This window comes from Podarcis vaucheri, assembly GCF_965113315.1.
Source record: "Podarcis vaucheri genome assembly, chromosome: Z".
NCBI lineage: Eukaryota > Metazoa > Chordata > Lepidosauria > Squamata > Lacertidae > Podarcis > Podarcis vaucheri.
The window spans coordinates 34,415,472-34,438,242 of NC_138758.1; the positions used below are offsets into that span (position 1 = coordinate 34,415,472).

At 47.3% G+C, this 22,771-nt stretch overlaps 1 protein-coding gene across 7 annotated transcripts in view; it reads right to left on the reverse strand.

The window, feature by feature from the left end:
- The window catches only part of RXRA (retinoid X receptor alpha), a 127,610-nt gene that overhangs the window by 29,380 nt on the left and 75,459 nt on the right, over positions 1-22,771 (reverse strand). For all 7 annotated transcript variants that reach the window (XR_014215630.1, XM_082207931.1, XM_082207930.1 and 4 more), the window contains 3 exons: positions 12,456-12,724; positions 2,177-2,327; positions 377-556 (listed from right to left, as the gene is read on the reverse strand). Coding sequence is in view for 6 of the 7 variants with exons in the window: in XM_082207931.1 (XP_082064057.1) it covers positions 377-556; positions 2,177-2,327; positions 12,456-12,724 (600 nt within the window). In the remaining variant the exon portion in view is untranslated. The remainder of the gene's footprint in view (positions 1-376; positions 557-2,176; positions 2,328-12,455; positions 12,725-22,771) is intronic.

Here is a 22,771-nt window from a genome sequence, read left to right on the forward strand (position 1 = left end):
AAGCCAAGTGTCCTGCATTACAACAACCCCTCTCCCTGCAGTGTGTTTTCCAGCCACTGGCATTCAGAAGTATTAGTGCCTTCAACTGTGGAGGTAAAGCACTGCCACCATGGCCACTGGTCACCTTATCCAACATGAATTCATCGAATCCTCTTTTAAAGCCATCCAAAATTTTGCTAGTCCTCACTGCGTATTGTAGGAGCAAACACCATAGTTTTAACTATACACTGCATGAAGAAGTGATTCCTTTTGTATGTCACGCATCTCTGGATATTTGGCTTCCTCTGGGTTCTAGCATTGCCGTAAGCGGTTCAGCCCAGAACCCTGCCACCTAATTTTGGATCTCACAAAGTCTTGAGTCGCCTTCTCGCCTTACCTTCCCGCTTCATGCCCATCGCAAGACACTTTTGGTACCGGCAGTACTGACACCGGTTCCGCTGACGCTTGTCGATTAAGCAGTCCTTATTGTCCCGGCAGGTGTACGTCAGGTCCTTCCTCACTGTCCTCTTGAAGAAGCCTTTGCAGCCCTCACAACTGTACACCCCGTAATGTTTACCTGGGTGCGGGGACAGAGAAAGAGCAACAATACGGTGATAATGAGGCTAACTTGGTCGTGAGGTCGTGCGCATAGTTTAAAAACCCATAGAGCTGAAGGAGGAAGTTGGAAGAGTGCCGCTCTATCCCATTTTCTCTTTTAGCTCTATGGGCTTTTCCAGGCTCAGGAGGGGTATAGGATTCAGGTATGTCATTGATTGCAGGAAGGTTAGAGAATTTTTTTATCTATTAAATTTATATACCACCCTTCAACCGAGGATCACAGGATGCTTTACAGTATAAAAACACAGAAATACATAACATAGCAACAAGCAAAAACAATAGCCCCCCACAGGTTAAAAGGCCATAGATTGTTTAATTATCCAAAGGCCTGGGAGAAGAGGAATGTTTTTGCCTGGCACCTAAATATAGGCAACAAAGGCGAGCCTCCCTGGGGGAGCATCCCACAAATGGGGAGACACCACAGAAAAGGCCGGTTCTCAGGCTGCCACCCCCCAGATCTCTCATGGAGGAGACACACAAAGTAGTAGTGATTACAGAGTCTGGGTTGGTTCATATGGGGAGAGGCAGTCCTTGAAGTATTGAGCCATTTAAGGATTTATAAGTCAAGCCCAGTACTTTGAATTGGGCCCAGAAACTAATTGGCAACCATTGCAGTCAGCCAGGATTGGCATAATATGTTCAAGCCATCTTGCCCCGGTGAGCAACCTGGCTACTGAATTCTGCACTAGCTGAAGTTTCCAAACCATCTTCAGAGGCAGCCCCATGTATAACACATTGCATTAGTCTAACCTGGAGGTTAACGTAGCATATGGCCACAGCTGGGCCACCAGCTGAAGCTGATGGAAGGCATTCTGTACCACTTAGGCCACCTGAGCCTCAAGCGACAGCAAAAGATCCAGCAGTACCCACAAGCTACATGCCCACTCCTTCAAAGGGAGTAACCCCATTAAAAGCAGGCAACCTCCCAGCCATCCGGTCCAGGAAACCGCCCCCTAGCAGTGCCTCTGTCTTATCAGGATTGAGCTTCCGTTTGTTGGCTCTCACCCAGTCCATTACCAAGGCAAGACTAGAAGCTTGGCTTGTTTCAAATTTATCCAGAGGCGGGGAAGAAAGATAAGCTAAGGTGATACAATTAGTGTTTAAAAAGCCCTTAAGAATTTTGGGCCAGTTTACCTACAAGATCACCTATTCCACGTTGTAAGAAATGGATTTTTGTGTGTGTGACAGCACCTAAACTTTTAACCCTTTGCCTCTTGAGTGAAGGCAGGGGCCTTCACAGTACTCTTTTCGGGGCTTGCTAAAATCCCATTTGAGTTTGTTATTTATAATTTATATATTATATATTTATAATTATTTATTTATAATTGTGATTTCAACCGTTCAAATTTCTTAAATGATTATCAATTCTACTTAGGGACAATTTTATTGTTTAATCTTTTCACATACTGCAATCAAGCAGTGCATAAATTTTGTGAAACAAATAAGTACAAATTAATCCCTAATTTGGTGTAAATTAGTTCTGATCTTTCTTAGGATAGGGCAACTCCCAAGCTAACACTCATTGCTGCCCCACATATCCTGCCTCCCCCTGGAGGGTGTTTGAAAACATTGGTGCTACCTGAAGATCTGTCTCCACAAATGGCACATATGTGCTTGGTGAAGGAGGCCATGGCAGATGATGGGTGCACTGGAACTTTGAGGACCCCGTTGATTCCCAACGGAGGCTTGATATCTTCTGTGCTGCTGACAGGGTTCATTGGAGAATTGAGCTGAAAGAGAAAAAAAGGAAACAGGAGGCATCAAGCGAGAGAACTATGCATAGGGACATGTAGGCAATGCACTTCAAAACAGCGGATTGCTCTTCAACTAACTGTGTAGCACAAAGGCATACAATATGTGTAAGGTAAACGTAAAGGGACCCCTGACCATTAGGTCCAGTTGTGACCGACTGGGGTTGCAGTGCTCATCTCACTTTATTGGCCAAGGGAGCCAGCATACAGCTTCCGGGTCATGTGGCCAGCATGACTAAGCTGCTTCTGGCAAACCAGAGCAGCGCATGGAAACACCGTTTACCTTCCCGCTGGAGCGGTACCTATTTATCTACTTGCACTTTGACGTGCTTTCGAACTGCAATCCCAGGATAACAGCTGTGAGAGCACAACCTTGACATTTAAAAAGACTAAGAAACCTGGAGCCCCTACGTCACTCTCAGAATGCACTCTATGCCGAAGACAGATCTGAAACCACATCTATCCAAATGTTCCAATACGTACAATACTCCAAACTAGTTCTGAATAAAGGGCTGATTCAAACAGGAATGCAAGAAGCTGCATTATCCTGAGTCAAACTGAGAGTTGATCTAGCTCACTGCAGCTTACACTGACTGCTAATTCTCGACCTCTGGGGATAGCTCAGTTGGTAGAGCATCTGAATTGGTCCCACCTCCCTGCAGAGGGGAAGGGTTGTGGAGAAGTCCAGTTGCACCAGGAAGTGATCGGACCATGGGACTTCTTTTGTTTCGCTTTTGCTTAGTGTTGGATCACCAACATCCATAGAGGTGAACACCAAGTCTAAAGCATATTCGCGACTATGTGTTGGGCCAAACTTATTCAGGGACAGCCCCATGGAGGCCATGCTTTCCATGAAGTCCCGAGCGGCCCCTTGTAAGGTCGTGTCGGCGTGGATATTAAAATCCCCTAGGACAACCAAACTAGGTGTCTCTAGGAGAACATCCGCCACGACCTGAAGCAGCTTGGGCAGGGAATCCTTGGTGCAGCTGGGAGGTCGGTACACCAAAAGGAATCCTGTACTGCCCAACGTCCAGAACATGCACTTAGAAATCTGGGTCTTCCCAATAGGATGCCTGGTGCAAGCTAATGACTTCCTAAAAATCACTGCAACCCCTCCTCCCCGCCCACATGACCTAGGTTGCTGTGCATAAGAGAAACCTGGTGGACAAGCAGCAGCTAGGACAGGCCCATCTGCTTCATCCAACCAAGTCTCTGTTACATATGCCAGGTCAAGTCCTCCATCCACGATCAAGTCATGGATGGCAGTGGTCTTGTGAACCATTGACCTGGCATTGCAGGGCCAGGTAGATGGAATTCAGGGCAGGCAGACTTTATAATGCTGCCCCAGCAGTTGGACCACGCCCAGCTGGGGCAGCAGCTGTTCCCACTTCTCCTGTCTGCCCAGGGTCCTGGCCCCTGCAGTACTCTCTGCAGTCCTCTTTGCTTCTGTAGCAGCCACAGCAGCAGCAGTCCTCCTAGTGGGGGAGACAGCAGCCCCCCAACAACCACAGCAGCAACAGGAGGAGTCTCTGGGTGGGGGAAGATGTCAGCCCCCTTCAACAGCCACAGCAGCAGGAGGAGAGTCTCCACAGAATCACAGAATCACAGAACTGTAGAGTTGGAAGGGACCCTGAGGATCATCTAGTCCAACCCCCTGCAATGCAGGAATATGTAGCTGGTCCATACAGGGATTGAACCTGCAACCTTGGTGTTATCAGCACCATGGTCTAACCAACTGAGCTATCCAGGCTCATCAATTGCTGGCTCTCAGTTGCTGGAAACCCCAGAAGGGGGAAAGGGCTCTTTGTTCTCAGGTCCTGCTTGTGGGTTTCCCATATGGGGCATCTGGTTGGCCACTGTGAGAACAGGATGCTGGACTAGATGGGCTCCCTTTGGGCTCATCCAGCAGAACTCTTCTTACATTCTTAGGTTTTGTTTAGGGAAGTGTGGATTGCATAGGTTCGCCTTTATCACAAAGCCAATAAAATCTCTGCCGAATTCGGCATGCACGTATATCAAATATCTATCTGCCCCCACTGCAGAGTCACACGTTGAGATCCTGCAGTGATGCCCCAAAAGAAGATGTGTGGCTTTTCTGGAAGCCATCCCAGCCAAACTGGGCTTCCCCCCTTTCTAAACTTCTGAGATCAGCACTTTCTGTTTCTCTCTCCGCCCAGTCCTGTCTCCGCCTGAGGACTGAAGCCGCCTGGTGCAAAAAAAATTTCCTGTTGCAAGTTGGCTGCCTTGTTTCCTCTCTTTATTTTGGCAAGGAATATGTGGGCGTGTGTTTTTTTTTTTCTTTCCATGGGGGAAGGGAAACCCAGTTGCTTCTTTGCAAACTGCCTGGTGATCACCAGCTCAGAGGAAGAGCAAGGAGTAGGGGTTAGCCTTGCTAAAGTCACAAGTATGTTATTTATCTCAGCGTGGAAGAAAAAGATTCAGCTAGCATTCACATAGACCTTTTCTGTTTAATTGTTATTATTATTTTACTTCATTTCTATTTCACCATTCCTCAAAGGAGCTCAAAGCATGGAGTTGCCCCTCTCCATTTTATCCTGACAACAACCAGTATAGGATCATATAATTCCAGAGTTGTAAGGGTCATCTAATCCAACCCTTTGCAATGCCGGAATCACAGCTAACGGATCCTTGAAAAAAAAAGCCACCCAATCTTTGTTTAAAATCCTCCAATGAAGGTGAGTCCACCACCTTCCAAGGGAGTCCATACCATTATCAAGCAGCTCTTACTTCCAGAAAGTTATTTCTAAGGTTTTAGTTGGAAATTCCTTCCTCACAATTTGAATCCATTGGTTTGGGTCCTCCCTTCTGGAGCAAGACGGATAGAAAAGTTGGTGGCCTCCAGGTGTGGTTGGACCACAGTTCTCTTGACCATTGGGCAACACTGCCTGGCAGTGAATGAAAAACCAAAACTGTTCAGAAGCTTCAACTTGGGGACTTTGTGCATCACGGCTTCAGAGTCTGAGTGCCCAACCACTTTTTTCCCATCACCTGTCCACCCAGGCTGTACACAGCAAAGGCGATGCTCTGCCTGTGTCAGCAAGAAACCTCAAGCCACGGGCAACTCAGCTCCCAGGAACGGGAACCTCCCAAGGTTCCTCTTTCAGTGGCTGGCCCCAAAACCACGACACATCCTGGGGTCTTCCCCTCTCCCACCCTGGCGCCAAGAAGTCCTTCCTCTTCTGTGCTCAAGCGCTCCAAAGAGCATCTGATGAGGGACAGCGGATGAATTTCTTCACTCTGCTTTTTGCAAGCGATCAAGCCAGATCCAACCTTCCTTCCCAAAAAAGTGTGTGGGAGGTTTTGACTGAGAATAGAGCCTCCTGAGCATGACTATGTTAAGAACATAAGAAGGTGCCCTGCTGGATCAGACCAATGGCCCATGTACTTCAGCATCCTGTTCTCACAGTGGTCAACCAGAGAAACTATAGCAAGCAGAACCCAAGCCCAAAAACCCTCAACCCTCCTGTGGCTTCCAGAAAGTGATATTCAGAAGCATTGCTGTCTCCAACTGCAGCAGCAGAGCATAGCATCCTGGCTAGTAGCCCTCATTAGCCCTCTCCTCTGTGAGTTTGTCTAATCTTTTGAAGCCATCCAAGTTGGTGCCTCCTATGCGAGCAAGTTCCATAGTTTAAACATGCGCTGTGCAAAGAAGTACTTTCTTTTCTATGTCCTGATAAGAGTTAGTAATGTTTGGAGTAAATTTACCTGAACATCACCCCCTATTTTTCTGTGCGTGCTGGGTGATTTATTATTATTATTATTTTAGTAAGATTTTTATTAAAACTTTTCATATAATCTTATACATGACAATAAAATAACCTAACTAATCTAAACAAAAATAAAAACAGAAAAAAAGAATGCAAACTCTTCTCTTCACAGGTAGATCTTAACTTTTGTCCTGGCGCTGGGTGATTTTGATTTTAACAGTTATGAGGGGGGGTTATTGTTGTTTGTGGATCAGAATACAACTGTTGTTGTTATCAATAGTATCAATATCCTGTCTTTTCTCCAGACCAGGTGAGTTTCACAAATTAAAACAACACAAATGAAATACAAAAAGCTAAAAGTTAATAATTAGAAAATAATTAAACTGTAACAGAGTTAAAACAATATTTTAAAGGATCTATTAAATACAACTAATAGAAACAGCACAGAACTATTAAAAGCCCTTTCCTTTAAAAAAAAAAATTCAGTTCCTAAAACCTCCCAAAAAACAACAACATTCACCTGCTGGTGGAGGATGACAAGGAGGGAGCCAGTCCTGCTTGAGGGCTTCCGCCAGCTGGGGCACCTGGTGGACCACTGTGAGAGCAGGATGCTGAACCAGATAGACCACTGGCCTGATCCAGCAGCCAGGCTCTACTTAATTTCTTAAGCAGATGTTTGCAGATAGCTCCTGGTTCAATCCCTGGCATGCCCAGTTTGGGCTGGGAAGGTCCCTTGTCTGCACCCCTGGAGAGCCATTGCTGTCAGTCCATGCAGGAAATACTGAGCTACTAAATCGGGGTCGGCAAGGTTTACTCCAGCGGAGATCCCTCTGTGGGATAGATCGCGCGTGTGTGCGATTTCCAGCGTCTATGCAGATGTATTTTTGGCGTCTGCACATGCACAGACACATCTTCTGGTGCCGCGGAAGCGAGTCCCTTCACCGCGCTGGTTTAGCGCAGTGCGTAGGGACTCGCCAAGTGGGTGGCTCAGTTCGGGGGCGGCTCGGGGGCCAGTTAAACGACCCCCGTGGGCCGCTTGTGGCCCATGAGCCTTAGGTTGCCGACCCCTGTACTAGATGGACCAGTGGCCTGACTCAGCATAAGACCACTCCTTATTTAAACCATGCCTTTGTTTTGAACTTTAGAACCATGAGGGCTAGAATCTTAATTTATTCCGGAGGAAGGGCCTCTGAAATCCTGGATAGCCACCACATGTCAACACAGACAATACTGAACCTAGATGGACCCACAGTCTGATGCAGTTTAAGGAAGCTTTCAACATTTCTATATACAGTGGTACCTCGGGTTAAGTACTTAATTCATTCTGGAGGTCCGTACTTAACCTGAAACTGTTCTTAACCTGAAGCACCACTTTGGCTAATGGGGCCTCCTGCTGCTGCCACGCCGCTGGAGCACAATTTCTGTTTTCATCCTGAAGCAAAGTTCTTAACCTGAAGCACTATTTCTGGGTTAGCGGAGTCTGTAACCTGAAGCGTATGTAACCCGAGGTACAGTGGTGCCTCGCAAGACGAAAAGAATCCGTTCTGTGATTCTCTTCGTCGAGCGGTTTTTTCGTCTTGCAAAGCAAGCCCATTGAAGGATTAGCGGATTAGTGCTATTAGCGGCTTTTAGCGGCTTATCTGCTGATCAGATCAGCTGATAAGCGGCTTAGCGGCTTAGAAAAAGGGGGGGAGGGGAAAAAACCAGCAGGAACTCGCAAGACATTGTCGTCTTGTGAAGCAAGCCCATAGGAAATTTGTTTTGCGAAGCACCTCCAAAACAGAAAACTCTTTCGTCTAGCGTGTTTTCCGTCTTGCGAGGCATTCGTCTTGCGGGGCACCACTGTACCACTGTATATATACACACACACACCAAAGGACAAACACCTGTCTAAGAAATTCCCTACTGCTGCCTTTAAGAGGAAAGACATCCACAAAGTTAAATGCATCCAAGCATCAGCCACCTCCCTTGGCTCGGGCCCCCGCCAAGTCCTTGTCAGAATGGCCTAAAGGATGACAGGCAATCTCCACAGGCTGAGCCCAGAACAGCCTGGCAGTCCAGGAGCAACAGCAACAGAAAGGGGGGGGCTAAATATTAAAAGAGAGGAGCAGCCGCCGCCACCTGCTCTGCACATCACAGCCTCAGAAGGAACCAGGAAGCCTTGGAGTCCAAATCCAAGCTGAAGTTAAGGCAACGCGCTCACTCACCAGCCTGAAGCTGCTTGTAAAGGGGGTGTCCGTGATCCCTTGTGGGTAACTTCCTAGGGGTCGCATGACAGCGTCAGGCAGGGCCAGAGATATTGTAGTAGAATTGGGAAAGGTTCAGGGAATGGCAAGCAAAATGGCTCTCCTATGAGGAAAGGCTGAAGTATTTGGGGCTTTTCAGTTTACAGAAAAGGCAAGTAAGAGGTGGCATGATAGAATTTTATAAAATTATATGTGACATGGAGAAAGTAGATGGGAAGAAGCTTTTCTTGCTTTTTCAGCTCGTGTAATGTAGCTGAAAGTTGGGAGATTCAGGATAGATCAAAGAAACTTCTTCACATTGTGCAGAGTTAAACTATGGAGCTCCACCGCACAACGGTGCAGGCAGTGGTGGAGATTCATGGAGGAGAACGATATCAATGGCTATTAGCCCTGGTGGCTATGCTCTTCCTCCATAGTCAGAAGCAGTCATGCTTCTGAATCCCTGTTGCTGGAAACCTAGGAGGGGAGAAGGCTCTTGAACTTGGGTCCTGCCATTGAGACATCTGGTCAGCCCCTATTTTCTTAAAGAGGGAGGAAGAGAGGGAGAGAGGCTTGCAGCACTGGCCATTTTCACAAGCCCCTTATGCCAAACAAAGCAGGGTCCCTGAAAGATGCCACTGTGGGCATTGCAAAAGACAGTCTTGTGGAGAGAGGGAGGAGACAGGGAGGAAGGAAGCAAACCCTGGTGGCTTTGACTCAGCCCACAACCAGACATCCTCCAACTGTCCTTCTGCTCTGCTAGGTCTTCAGCGCTGACAGAGCATAACCTGATTGCAAGTGGCACCTGCCATCTGATGCTCAACACCTTCCATCAGTGCCACCTCTGCTTGAAGGTGGGGGCACACACTTCATTAACTCCCTAGCTTCATGGGGCGGGGGGGGGGCAGTGCTGAGCAGGATTCTGGAGGGGAGGTGCAGAGGGGAAGCAAAGGATCCAAGTGTCTTCTTTGCACAGATGGCATCGGATCTTCTTCCTTTCCTCTCCTATCTTCTTTTTTGTGTGTCTGTGACACAGATATCACTAAGCTATGTCTTTTCTGTAACAATAAAAGATTCTAGTCCTCATAATTCTGAAGACTGGGCTGCAATAAATAGGAACCTAGGAAGCTGCCTTCTATCTAGTCAGACCATTGCAATGGTCCATCTGGCTCAGCACTGTCTACACTGGCTGGCAGCAGCTCTCAGATAAGGGAGTCTTCCTTCCCCAGTGTTACCTGAGGATGCCAGGAATAGAACCTGGAGCCCCCTGCATGCAAACCAGCTGCTCGGCCACTGAGCTAAGTCCTTATTCCCATAAAATTAAATGAAGATTCTAGTCCTCAAAAGACTGGGCTGAGTTAACTGGAACACAGAACCCAATACATTTGTAGGTTCTCTAAGTCCTTCCTACAAAAAAATTAAAGTTAAATCCATGTGCTCCTAAGCCTGTGCTGAAGTGAGATAGGTGCACGAAACCTGGGACATTTTGCACACAAAGTAGATCCTCTGGGCCTGAAATGCCTCCCTTTCCCCCATAAACAAAACCTCTTAACAGCATTACAAAGGAAAGGAAAGATGCTGGAAGGAGAGAGACAGATTGCAGGAGTCATTAGGGCGTGAGCATCTTAAGCATCTCCTCCAGGAAAACCACTTAAGACGGGCCATGAGTAAATGAGAGCTCCTCCTTCTGAGCCAGCAGGAACTGGAGGGGCTCTCCATGAGAGCATCCTCTGACAAGCTCTTTTTCCTCCCTTCTCCCCCTCTATCTCTCTCCCCCCCTTCTGTTTATTTCCGGTCTTCTGCATCGCATGACCACCTCTAAAAATAGACAGAAGCGCAAGGCAGCTCTCCTCCGGGAGATGTGGAGTGAAAGTCAGGAAGACGGGTGGAAAGGGGGGCAGAGAAGGAGCTGCCTTCTACCAAATCAGACCCTTCAGTCCATCCACCTAGCTCAGTGTTGCTCACACTGGTTGGCAGCAGCGGCTCTCCAGGGTTTCATGCAGTGATTTTTCTCTCCTAGCCTTACCTGGAAATGCTGTTGGGGACTGAAGCTGGGACCTTCTGAATGCAAAGCAGATACTTTGGGCACTCCCCTCTAAAAACACATCAAGATTCAAGTCCTCATGGTTCTAAATAAGGAGCTGGTTTATATAGGAAGATAAGAAGCTGCCATAAATGGAATCAATATTACTGGTCCATCTAGCTCAGTATTGTCCACACTGACTGGCAGTAGCTGTCCAGGGTTTCAGGCAAGGGGCCTTCCTGGAGTTGCTGCCAGGAACTGAATCTGGGACCTTCTGGACGAGGAGCAGATGCTCCACTACTGAGCTACAGCCCTTCAAAGGAGGTCTGAGCACATCCAGGCGGCTGAGCATCACAAGATCCAACCAGAGATGAGCAGGCTGTCTCTTGGAGGAGTTTTCCAACTCTTTCTGAACCCCAGTTAGTTAGATAGATAGATAGATAGATAGATAGATAGATAGATAGATAGATAATCTCCTGGAGGGGAGTTGGAATAAATAGCACAACAACAGTGACCAGCAGGTGGTGGCAAATTTCCTGATCAGCCCTTCTTTCTTTGCCCCCCTCTGCACCAGTCCCCCCTCCCCACTGCATGCATGTGCAACGCAGAGCCAGCCAAGCCAAGCCAAGCCAAGCCAAGCCAGCAACAGGTGTCAGTCTTCGTCAAGCTTGTACTATTTTTATCCACAGGGCTTATCTCCTTGTCGTGGGAAGGCTTTTTTTGATGTAATCTTCCATCCTCTCTCTCTCTCTCTCTCTCTCTCTCACACACACACACACACACACACCGGCCACCCAGTCTCTCTCTCTCTCTCTCTCTCTCTCTCTCTCTCTCTCTCTCTCAGGAAAACAAACTGCTGCTGCTGCTGCTGCACAGGAGGAAATAAGAGCCTGGGCTTGAAAGACACTCTGACACCCAGCCAGAGAAAATTGGAGCTAAACTGAAAAACTCGCTGCCGCAGGAGGCAGCAATGACCAACCACTTGGACGGCTTTAACAGAGGATGGACAAATACACGGAGAAGGAGGAGGGGCCTACTGATAGCTAGCAGCCATGATGGCTGTGATCTGCCTCCACAGTTGGATGCAGCAATGCTTCTGGACACCACTTGCTGGAAACTGCAGGAGAGTTGCTGTGGGGCTCAGGCCTTGCTTGCGATAGAGCCTCCAACTTGAGCAGAAGATTGTGGGGTGGCGGCGGCAGCGATGACACGCACATGACATGTGCATGACGCAGTGGTGAGCCAGGGGGCTGAATGTGGCAGCAGCAGACGTGGCAGGGAGAGGAGGAGCCACCAGCCACGGAAGCTGCACCACACTCAGCTCCACATTCGGCCTCCTCTGCAAGTGATTGTTCTCAACATTCTCCATAATATTTTATGAGACGGGGAGAAGGGACCTGGCCCCTTATAGTTGGTGCCTATGCTTGCGGACTTCCCATGCAGGCATCTGGTTGGCCACTGTGAGAGCAGGAGGCTGGACTAGATGGGCCACTGGCCTGATCCAGCAGGACTCTTTTTGTATTCAGAAGCATTAGCAACTCTGATACTGAAGCAAGTATACAGCCAGCATGACTTGTAGCCACTGACAAGACTTGTCCTTCATGAATCTGTCTGGTTGGTACCCAACTGTCTTGGGAGACAATGGAGAAGTGAGCCCTTTGAGTGAAGTTAAACTGCTGGAAGGTTACAGCACCTGATGTGGCTGCAGAGACCAATACAGGAGAGACGTCTTGTTACCAGTCACCACCGTGGCAAATTCCTACATGTTATGTTTGCTTAGGAATACAGCTAGCTAGCTCAGTATGGTTGACACTAATGGGCAGCGGCTCTCCAGGGTTTCAGGAAGTGGGCATTCCTCAGTTTTACCAGGAGACAGCAGGGATTGAACCTGGAGTCTTCAGAATACAAAGCAGGTACTCGGCCACTAAGCTGTGGCACTTTCCTTTAAAATACAAGTAAGATTCTGATCCTTGTGGCTCTGAATAAAGGACTGAACTAAGTGGAACATAGGTTGGTGCTCTGCCACTCGGGCAGAGCCCCTGCTTCCCTTCCGTTGTCCTGAATCTACCTATCCCCACCATCACATTGGCTGCCACCTGCTTCCCAGAGTCCCCACCACCAGGTGACTCACCTGAGGGCTGCTGGTTCCATACGCAAGGCCCGGGGTGGAGGGTCCAGACATGGGGTGAGCCCCCATTGGGGAGCTGATGACTGAGAATGGTGGCCCCATGCCGTTGATGGGTGAGTTGAGGGTGCTGATGGGTGAGTGGAGCTGGCCAGGGGACCCCAAAGCCCCACCAATGCCAGTGCTCATTGACGGATGGAGAGAAGGTGCAGTCATAGGCCCTCCTCTGCTGTTTGGAGAGCTTAAGGAGGTGGAATTGACTGGGCTGGAGAAATCTGTGAAGAGAAAAAGGGAAAAATATACACTGTCAGTTGAAAAAGAGACCAGGGGATGTATTGCATATCCGTACTAAATAGGCCAAATCTCTCTCTCTAAAAAAGAAGAAAGTATACAGCTATTATTTCACTGCAGGGAGTTGCAATAGATGACTCGCAGGGTCCTGTCGAACTCTACACTACTGTGTTTCATTCATTCACAAACACACCACACACCCCTTTCTGGGGAAAATACTGAAAGCACTAACAGACAAGCAAGAAATTAAGTGATTAGATTTATTTGTGTATTTATTTACTTCAAAAAAATTACGTACCACTTGATTGTATAAAACCTCAAAGCAGTTTACAAAATAAAAAAATACACACACACTTCCACCTAAATTTATTTATTTCATTTAATCCAATGAGTTACAAGAAGCATAGCAAGTGCTCTACCCAGTTTGCTATGGCCCTTCTCCTAAAAACAAAGTAAGATTCTAGTCATAGAATCATAGAATCATAGAGTTGGAAGAGACCACAAGGGCCATCGAGTCCAACCCCCTGCCAAGCAGGAAACACCATCAGAGCACTCCTGACATATGGTTGTCAAGCCTCTGCTTAAAGACCTCCAAAGTAGGAGACTCCACCACACTCCTTGGCAGCAAATTCCACTGTCGAACAGCTCTTACTGTCAGGAAGTTCTTCCTAATGTTTAGGTGGAATCTTCTTTCTTGTAGTTTGGATCCATTGCTCCGTGTCCGCTTCTCTGGAGCAGTAGAAAACAACCTTTCTCCCTCCTCTATGTGACATCCTTTTATATATTTGAACATGGCTATCATATCACCCCTTAACCTCCTCTTCTCCAGGCTAAACATACCCAGCTCCCTTAGCCGTTCCTCATAAGGCATTGTTTCCAGGCCTTTGACCATTTTGGTTGCCCTCTTCTGGACACGTTCCAGTTTGTCAGTGTCCTTCTTGAATTGTGGTGCCCAGAACTGGACACAGTACTCCAGGTGTGGTCTGACCAGAGCAGAATACAGTGGCACTATTACTTCCCTTGATCTAGATGCTATACTCCTATTGATGCAGCCCAGAATTGCATTGGCTTTTTTAGCTGCCGCGTCACACTGTTGGCTCATGTCAAGTTTGTGGTCAACCAAGACTCCTAGATCCTTTTCACATGTACTGCTCTCAAGCCAGGTGTCACCCATCTTGTATTTGTGCCTCTCATTTTTTTTGCCCAAGTGCAATACTTTACATTTCTCCCTGTTAAAATTCATCTTGTTTGTTTTTGCCCAGTTCTCTAATCTGTCAAGGTCGTTTTGAAGTGTGATCCTGTCCTCTGGGGTGTTAGCCACCCCTCCCAGTTTGGTGTCATCTGCAAATTTGATCAGGATGCCCTTGAGTCCATCATCCAAGTCGTTGATAAAGATGTTGAATAAGACCGGGCCCAAGACAGAACCCTGTGGCACCCCACTAGTCACTCTTCTCCAGGATGAAGAGGAACCATTGATGAGCACCCTTTGGGTTCGGTCAGTCAGCCAGTTACAAATCCACTGAGTGGTAGCATAGTCAAGACCGCATTTTACCAGCTTCTTTACAAGAATATCATGGGGCACCTTGTCAAATGCTTTGCTGAAATCAAGGTAGGCTACATCCACTGCGTTCCCTTCATCTACCAGGCTTGTAATTCTGTCAAAAAACGAGATCAGGTTAGTCTGACATGACTTATTTTTCAGAAATCCATGCTGACTATTGGTGATCACAGCATTCCTTTCTAGGTGCTCACAGACTGTTTGCTTAATGATCTGCTCCAGAATCTTCCCTGCTATTGATGTCAGACTGACTGGGCGGTAATTATTTGGGTCCTCTCTTTTCCCCTTTTTGAAAATAGGAACAACATTTGCCCTCCTCCAGTCTGCCGGGACTTCGCCTGTTCTCCAGGAATTCTCAAAGATGACTGCCAGTGGTTCTGAGATCACATCTGCCAGTTCTTTTAATACTCTTGGATGCAGTTCATCTGGCCCTGGAGACTTGAATACATCTAATCTAGCCAAATATTCTTGTACTATCTCCTTAGTTATTCTGGGCTGTGTTTCCTTTGCTGAATCATTTGCTTCAAATTCTTCAGGTCGGGCATTGTCTTCTTTATCGGAGAAGACTGAGGCAAAGAAGGCATTGAGGAGTTCAGCCCTTTCTGTGTCCCCTGTTTGCATTTCACCATCTTCTCCTCTGAAGATCCTCATAATCCTGAACAAAGGCTTGAATTAAACAGGAACAAAGGAAGCTACCTTACACTGAGTCAAACCACCAGAACATCTTGCTCAGTATTGTCTATGCTGACTTGCACCAGCAGCTCTCTGGGGTTTCAGACAGAATCATAGAATTGGAAGAGACAATATCTAGTCCTACCCTCCTGTGATGCAGGGATATGCAGCTGTCCCTTAAGGGGATTGAACATGCAACCTTGGCATTCTCAGCACCACTCTCTAACCAACTGAGCTATCCAGGCTGGCAGGGGTTCCCAGCCCTACCTGGAGACAGTGGCGTAGCGTGGGGGGTGCAGGGGGGGCCGGCCGCACCGGGTGCAACATCTGGGGGTTAGGGTTAGGGGGCGCAAATCCACGGGTTAGGGGGCTCAAATCCACGGGTTAGGGGGCGCAAATTACTTGCCTTACCCCGGGTGCTGACAACCCACGCTACGCCACTGCCTGGAGATGCCACTGAGGACTGAACCTGGGACCTTCTGTATGCAAAGCTGATGCTCTGCAGCCCCCTGTAAATCAAGTCAGATTCTAGTCCTTGTGGTTCTGAATAGGAGGCCAAATTGAACAGGGACACAGGAAGCTGCTACAGCCCAAGCCAGACCACTGGTCCATCTACCTTAGCATTCTCTACACTGACAGGCAGCGGCTGTTTAGGGAACACTCCCTTGGGCTGAAAAAAGACTCCACACCCATGCTTTCAATGTACCCACCAATGTACACCCAAAGTTGTTGTTTTTTAAATGAATGTGACAAGCATATGCATACATTATTTATTTGTTGATTTATTGAAATGTCGAACCCGCCCTTCAAGCGAGTAAATTTCAAGGGCAGCTTACCAAAAATAAAAACAGAAGCACATCCAGGGTTTTATTCCAGGGGGAAGGGGGGGGCTGGGCAAGAGAGGTTGTCAGTCTTCCCCAAGGGTACATTATGCTGCCAATCCAGGCTTGACAGGACATGACATGGGAGATCATTTATTTAAAAGATGTAGATGCTGCCACTTTGTGAAGCTTGAAAATAATTAAAAAGAACCACCAGCATGCACCTCCTCTGTAAAAGACGCTCTGGGGCACCAGAGTTTGGGAAGCGAATCCCTTAGCCCTCGGAGTGATCACAGGTTAAGAACCAAGGATGCTGCCTCAGACCAACGCAGACCATTGGCTAAACCACCTTGAACAAACTGAAGCTACACACGATCGTAAGGAGGGCCTGCTGGATCAGACCAATTGCCCATTTAGTCCAGCATCCTGTTCTCACATCGGCCAACCAGGTACCCATTCTGGGAAACCTGCAATTTGGACCTGAGCGCAAGAACACTCTCCCTTCCTGAAGTTTCCAGAAACTGGTATTTAGAAGCATTTTTGCTTCTGACTCTGGAGGAAGAGCATAGCAATTGTGGCTAATAGCCATTGATAGCCTAAGCCCTCCATGAATTTGTCCAGTCCTCTTTCAAAGCCATCTAGGGTGGTGATAATCACTGCCTCCTGCAGGAGCAAGTTCCATAGTTTATGCACTGCATGAATAAATGACTTTCTGTCCTGAATTTACCAACATTCAGCTTCATCGGATGCCCAGGATTTATAGCCTCATGAGAGGGAAGGGGGAACTATCCACTTTCTCTATTCCATACACAATTTTACAAAATTCTATGATCGAACCTGTCAGTGCAACCTCTGCAAAGACAACTCTCCAAAATGCTTTTAAAAGCAACTGTGAGTTTACTGGTTTTGACACCAGAGAAACACATTAGCAGAGCATATCATTCTCTCTGTAAATTGCATCTATTTCCTTCCACGTTAAGTGATCTCTATGCATTTCTAAACTTTGGTATATTTCCATTATGCTTAAAAATCTGAGCTAAATCTATTCAAAATTTGCTGAGTGATTACAGTGGGTGGAAGGAAAAACCAGACTGTATGCATGCAATTCAGGCCTAGGCCTACAGGCCACCTAGAGCTCAGGAACTTCATCTGAATAATAAAAGACAGAGGGAATTCTAAGACCCTCCAATGACATTGTTAGTAGCTGGCAGGCAGCCAATCCCTGCTGAGATAGGGCCAGTGTTCTGATTCGCTTATTGTAGCATTAAGGTGACCTATCACAGGCGGTGTGTGTGTTTTGCCTGGGCCGGCTTACGGTATATATACTGCCCCTGTTTGTCCTTCTTGTTCTTCTTGTTCCTGATGTTCCAACAAATCCTTTTTGAGCTGAATCTCCATCTTGGGTCATGCCTAAACCCACCTACACTTCAGAAGGGATCCATCCTCCTCACCTGGCAAGGTCCAGGCAATACCTTCATTCTTCTAACTCAGTAATTTCTGTGTGCCAGGAGGCAGAAAGAAATTAAGTAAGATCTTGGGAGCTTCATCCACCCACCCCATAGGTTGTTCCCTGCCACATCTCTGCATGATTCCCTGATCTGTTTCTGCCTTCTTTCAACCTGTGTCCAAATGGGATATTATTGGATCATTTGCATGCTCTTTATGGAAAGACACTGAAGAGCAGCCACCTGCTTAGAGGAAGTTGTTGGCCAAGTCTCTGCATGGGTCACTACGCTGTGCTTGCCTCCTCTAAGTCATGCTAAGTACAGTAATTCATGCAGACAGTGTTTTGAGATAGGTCAGTCCTTTCAGAAAGGTGTCCTTTCGTCATCTGAAAAGGTAAACCTTTCCTCAGCTGTTGGAGTGAAGCCCGCAGTTCTAATGAGTGCTGTGCTGAAATCTGTTCTTTAAATTTCTAAAAACTTTGTTTCCCTTGGAAAAGAGACTTCGGTTTTTCTGCCACATTCCCAGGGCATGTCACCACTATGAGATGGCCATGGGTGGAACATGCATCCTCCCCCCCCCCCTCGGAGAATGCAGACCATGAGTGAATGGCTTTTTCCTTCCCTTAAACATAACTCCAGCACACTCCACGGCATCCCCAGGTGCCTGCCCTTCCTGGTTGTTTTTTTTGGGGGGGGGACACACCTATGTGAGGAGGTAGCCTTGTGGTGTCTTCCCCCTGGGCTTTGTTGGAAGTGTAGAAAGTCAGGGAGGCTGCAGAGTGCAGGTAGTTGGTGAGGTGGTGAGGTGTTGAATGAAAGAGCAAATACTCTCAAAACAGCCCTCAACACCCTCAAAAATAAAGCGCATCAAAAACCCTGCACTGAAATTTTCTCTTCCCCTTGATCTTTTTAAACACAAGTTCTTTCCCCACTAACTGCTGGCAGAACAACAATAAGGAGAGAGGAGTCCAGGTTCCTCCTCAGCAAGGAAGCTTCCAGAGTCTCCCAACTTCCCCAGCAAGTGTGCTTGTGAGGGTGGCAGGACTGAGAGAAGGGTGTCTCCCAATGGTCTCAGAGCCCAGGCAGGAGAATGCAGTCCTATGCCACACACCCGTATCACATATGCTGTGAATGTGGCCAGATCCTTCGTGAATTTTTTCAGTCCATAATTGAGGGCTTAGTCTCTAAAGACTAAGATCAGGCCAATGGCTGATCTAGTCCATCATCCTGTTCTCACACTGGCCAACCAGATGTCCCAATGGGAAGCCCAAAAGCAGGACCTGAGCACAAGAGCCCTCTCCCCTTCTGTGGTTGCCAGCAACTGGTATTCAGAAGCATGGCCGCCTCTGACCCTGGAGGCAGGACACAGCCATTAGGGCTAGTAGCCACCGACAGCCTTTTCCTTCATTTATTACTCCAGCCTTTCAATACCATTTAAGTTGGTGGCCATCAATGCCTCCTGTGGGAGAGAGTTCCACAGTTAAACTATGCGCTGCATGAATTTTCCAACATTCAGCTTCATTGGATGTCTAGCCTGCAGTGGAGAATCTGGGGTTTCCGTGGTTGCAACAAGCAGCCTCTCAGGTTTTCAGTGGCGACTGTGGTGCTGCTTGACTCCCAGCATGCACTGGGATGGCTCAAGCCCGACCCATATTGGTTTTTCTTCCGGGAGGGCTCTGCAACCATGAGATGCCAGCATCACACTTCATCCTTGGGGGCTGATACGAATGAACAAGGAAAACCTGTCACGACAGGCAGGCCGACAGGTTGTCCGGGATCGTTACGGCCTTTTAATTACATTCAACTGCAGTTTAATGGGCTCTAGGCAAGTTGGAAATGATGTAATGGACTACGTGTGGGGAGGGGAGCTTTGGCAGAAAAGCAGAGAAGTGAGTTGGAGGTGTTTGGGGCTGTTGATGTGTATTTCTTAAGAGCAGTAAGGAAATATAAGGAGAAGAACAAAAAGAATTGGTTCTCTTTCCTGACATTCGTGATGTTAAATTTATCACTCCCCCTACTCAAGCAGATACTGACATCCTTAGCAAAACAAAAAAAAACCCCATATAAACAAATTCAAAACACCCAAGAGACAGGCAAAAATATGCAACTGCAAAATGGAAGTGGATAGACACATTCTGTCCTCTAGGTCTATGCTGTCCTCCTTCCCTCTTTCTCTCCCTCTTTGTAATGCATGTTGGCTGGAAAACGGCATTGCAAAATTCAGAGAAGTGTGAATCGCTGGGTTTTTCAGCTCACATACTGTTTTGGAAAGCGCAAACTGGGAAGGCCAATCTTTAAATGAAAACCAAATCAAACTTCTTCCCCAGCCCAGCCCAGCCCCCATTCCTAACCTGGAACCAACATGAAAGCGGGCACCACATCTGATGCGAGCACAGAAGTTAAGAAATATAAGAAGAGCCTGCTAGATCAGGTCAGTGCCCAGCTTGTCCAGCCTCCTGCTCTCACAGTGGCAGAGCAGATACAATGGGAAACCTGCAAGCAGGACCTGAGCACAGGAGCACTCTCAGTTCCCAGCAACTGGAATGCAGAAGCATTACTGCTTCCAGATATGAGTAGCCATTGATGGCCTTATTCTTCTTCATCTGGGTTGGTGACCATCACCATCACTGCCTCCTGTGGGAGGGAGATCCGTAAAAGTTATTTGCCCAGAGACTGGGCTTGCCATTGCTCTGTCACAGAGCTAATGCTATCTTCTCAACAAAAGTTGTTCAGCTGGAGCAGAGGGGTGTGCATTCCGCCCACCAGTGGGCAAGAAGGCTTTATCTAGCTGATATTGACATGTTACGGATGGGTATCTTGGGGGAGGGGGGCATGGCAGTAGCTGGGGTGGGGTGAGGGGGAAACAGCCTGAGAACTGCCTAAGTGCCACAGGAAGAGGCCCAGCCTGATAAGGGAAAGAAGATATGTGTCTGCCAAATGGCTGGGAGCAGAACTTGGCTCCCTCTGTGTACAGGACAGGGGAGTTCCTTTTAAAGACACATGGCTAGATTTCACTCCTCGTGCTCACACAAGAGAGCTCAGCCTCCCTAACAAGAGCGTAGAACCTGCCGGATCAGGCCAAAGGAGGGGCGCATCTCATCCAGCCTCGTCTTCACACAGTGGCCAAAGAGTTGCCCATCATGGGAAGCCTACAAGCAGGACCCAAGCACAAGAGCTCTCTCCTATTCTGCAGCTTCCAGCAACTAGAATTAAGTGTTACTGCCTCTGACCATGGAGACAGAGCATGACCATCATTGCTAGTGGCCACCAATAGCTTTCTACATGAATATTCTCAATCCTCTTTTAAAGCCATCCAAGTCAGTGGCCGCCATCACTGCCTCCCGTGGAAGTGAGTTCCATAGTTTAACCATGTTTTGCATGAAGAAGGACTTCTTCTTTTAAACTTTCATTGGACATCCATAGTTTCAAGTGTGATGGGAAATTATGAGAACTGTAGTCTATAAATAGCTGGAGGTTCCATGTTTCTGCTGGGAACCTAGCGTCATCATATATTAAGACTTGTATTATGGAAGGTACACAGGTCATTAGGATTGCATGCATGCGGCAACCTATCTTGGGATTTATACAATGCAATGCAACAAACTTTATGGTTTTTTCCACTCCTCCAATTGAATTGTCTATTTTGCCTCTTCTTCCCTCCCTTTCCCCAGCCCCCAGCTTGCATCTGAAACAATTTTGCAGAAGGGAAGTGGTTTTGGAAATGTTTTGAGGCCTAGTTAGATTGTGAAGTCCCCCCCCCTCCCCAATGGAAACGAAAGATGGTTTGTTTCAACACCCATCTTTTTTGGGTCTACATTCCTTAACTGGCTCAGAGCCTAATTGGGAACAAGCAAAAAGTTCTTCCATCAATGAGTCGCGCTTGGTGGTCCTGAGGCAACACGTGCGCACAAGCACACACACTCACACACATTTTCCAGGGTCACATTCCCTGACCCTAACTTCCTTCAACTCCCAGCCCAACACAGCCCCAAGTTAACTCTTTCCTTGCTGCAGAGATTCTGATTGCCCCCTCCCCACAAAACGCACCCATTCCACACACCTGCTTTGTTCAGGGCAGCGCAATGGCAAACTGGAAGGGCTGGGCACTCCTAGCCAAAAAGAGGTTTTGCAGCTGATGTTAGGTGGACACAGCATGGTGTAGCGGTCTCCTTCTCAGCCTATCTCAACCTGGGGTCCCTAGATATTGGACTACCATTCCTATCATTCCTAGTCAGTATGGCCAATGGTCAGGGATGATGGAAGTTGCCGTTAAAGAGCATCTGTGGACCCAAGGCTGATAAAGGCTGCATTAGAGAGAGATATATATACAATGGAACTTCAAGGAAATCTGTAAAAAATATTGAAGCACTCCAAATAATTTGTCCATGTTTGTGTGTGCAGAAAATAATAATAATAATAAATTTTTATTTATATCCCGCCCTACCCAGCTGAAACTGGGCTCAGAGCTGCTAACAACAGTAAAATAATACAGCATTCTAAAATCAATTCATTATAAAATCAGTAGTAGATCTACTTAAAAGGCAACACGTGGAGATTTGCACTGATCATTAGAATGCATCCCTTCTTATTAATAATAATAATAATAATAATAATAATAATAATAATAATAGAGTGTAAGACTATTTGTATAATCTTAAAAGGTCTTAAAATCTTAGAAGGGAGCATGGCTACAACTATCATGAAGAGACAGACTCTGCACTTCCGAATTTGCCACTACACTACCGGCTGAAACCTCCAAGAGCCAATGTGGTGTGACAATCAGAGTCTTGCATCGGGGCTGGTAATCTCCCTGAAGCCACCCAGAAGAAGCCTCAGTTTCCAAATGCATCCATCCTCCCACTCATGCCCATTGCCTTTTCACAATTCCCCAAGCTGCATGTGTATAAACATCCAGTGACCAAAAGTGGCAGTCTGCCAAAGTGTGCGGGCAATCTGCCATCTGCCCATGAGGCTGAACAGGTGATTTCACACTATTTGGGTGGCAGGTATAATTAAAAACAAACAATAACAACCTTCGGTCCGTGGTTGTGCAATGGCAGCCTATCCAGCCATCTCTGTCTGTTGCACAGAGTCACTGGGTTCAGAGATCTCAACCAGACATGCAATTTACTGTCCATTTTGGTTAAAAAATACAACCTGGGTGATGCAACATTTTTTATTTTTTATTTTGCTGCAGCAACTGAGAGTGTGGGGGAGAGAGAGCACTGAGTACTGAGGATAAGAACAGGCCTGTCTAGTCCAGCTTCCTGTTCTCACAGTGGCTGACCTGATCCCTGCCCCCAAGGGAAGTCCACAAGCAGGACCTGGGTGAAATAGCAACCCTCCCCCACTTGGGATTTTGAGAAACTGGACCATCTTCCCTTCTGCAGTTTCCAGCAACTGGTATTCAGAAGCATCAATGCCTCTGGCTGTAGAGGCAGAGCACAACCATCACGGCTAGTAGCCATGGATAGCCCTCTCTTTCACGAATTTGTCCAATCCTTTTGTAAGGCAATACGTGTTGGTGGCCATCAC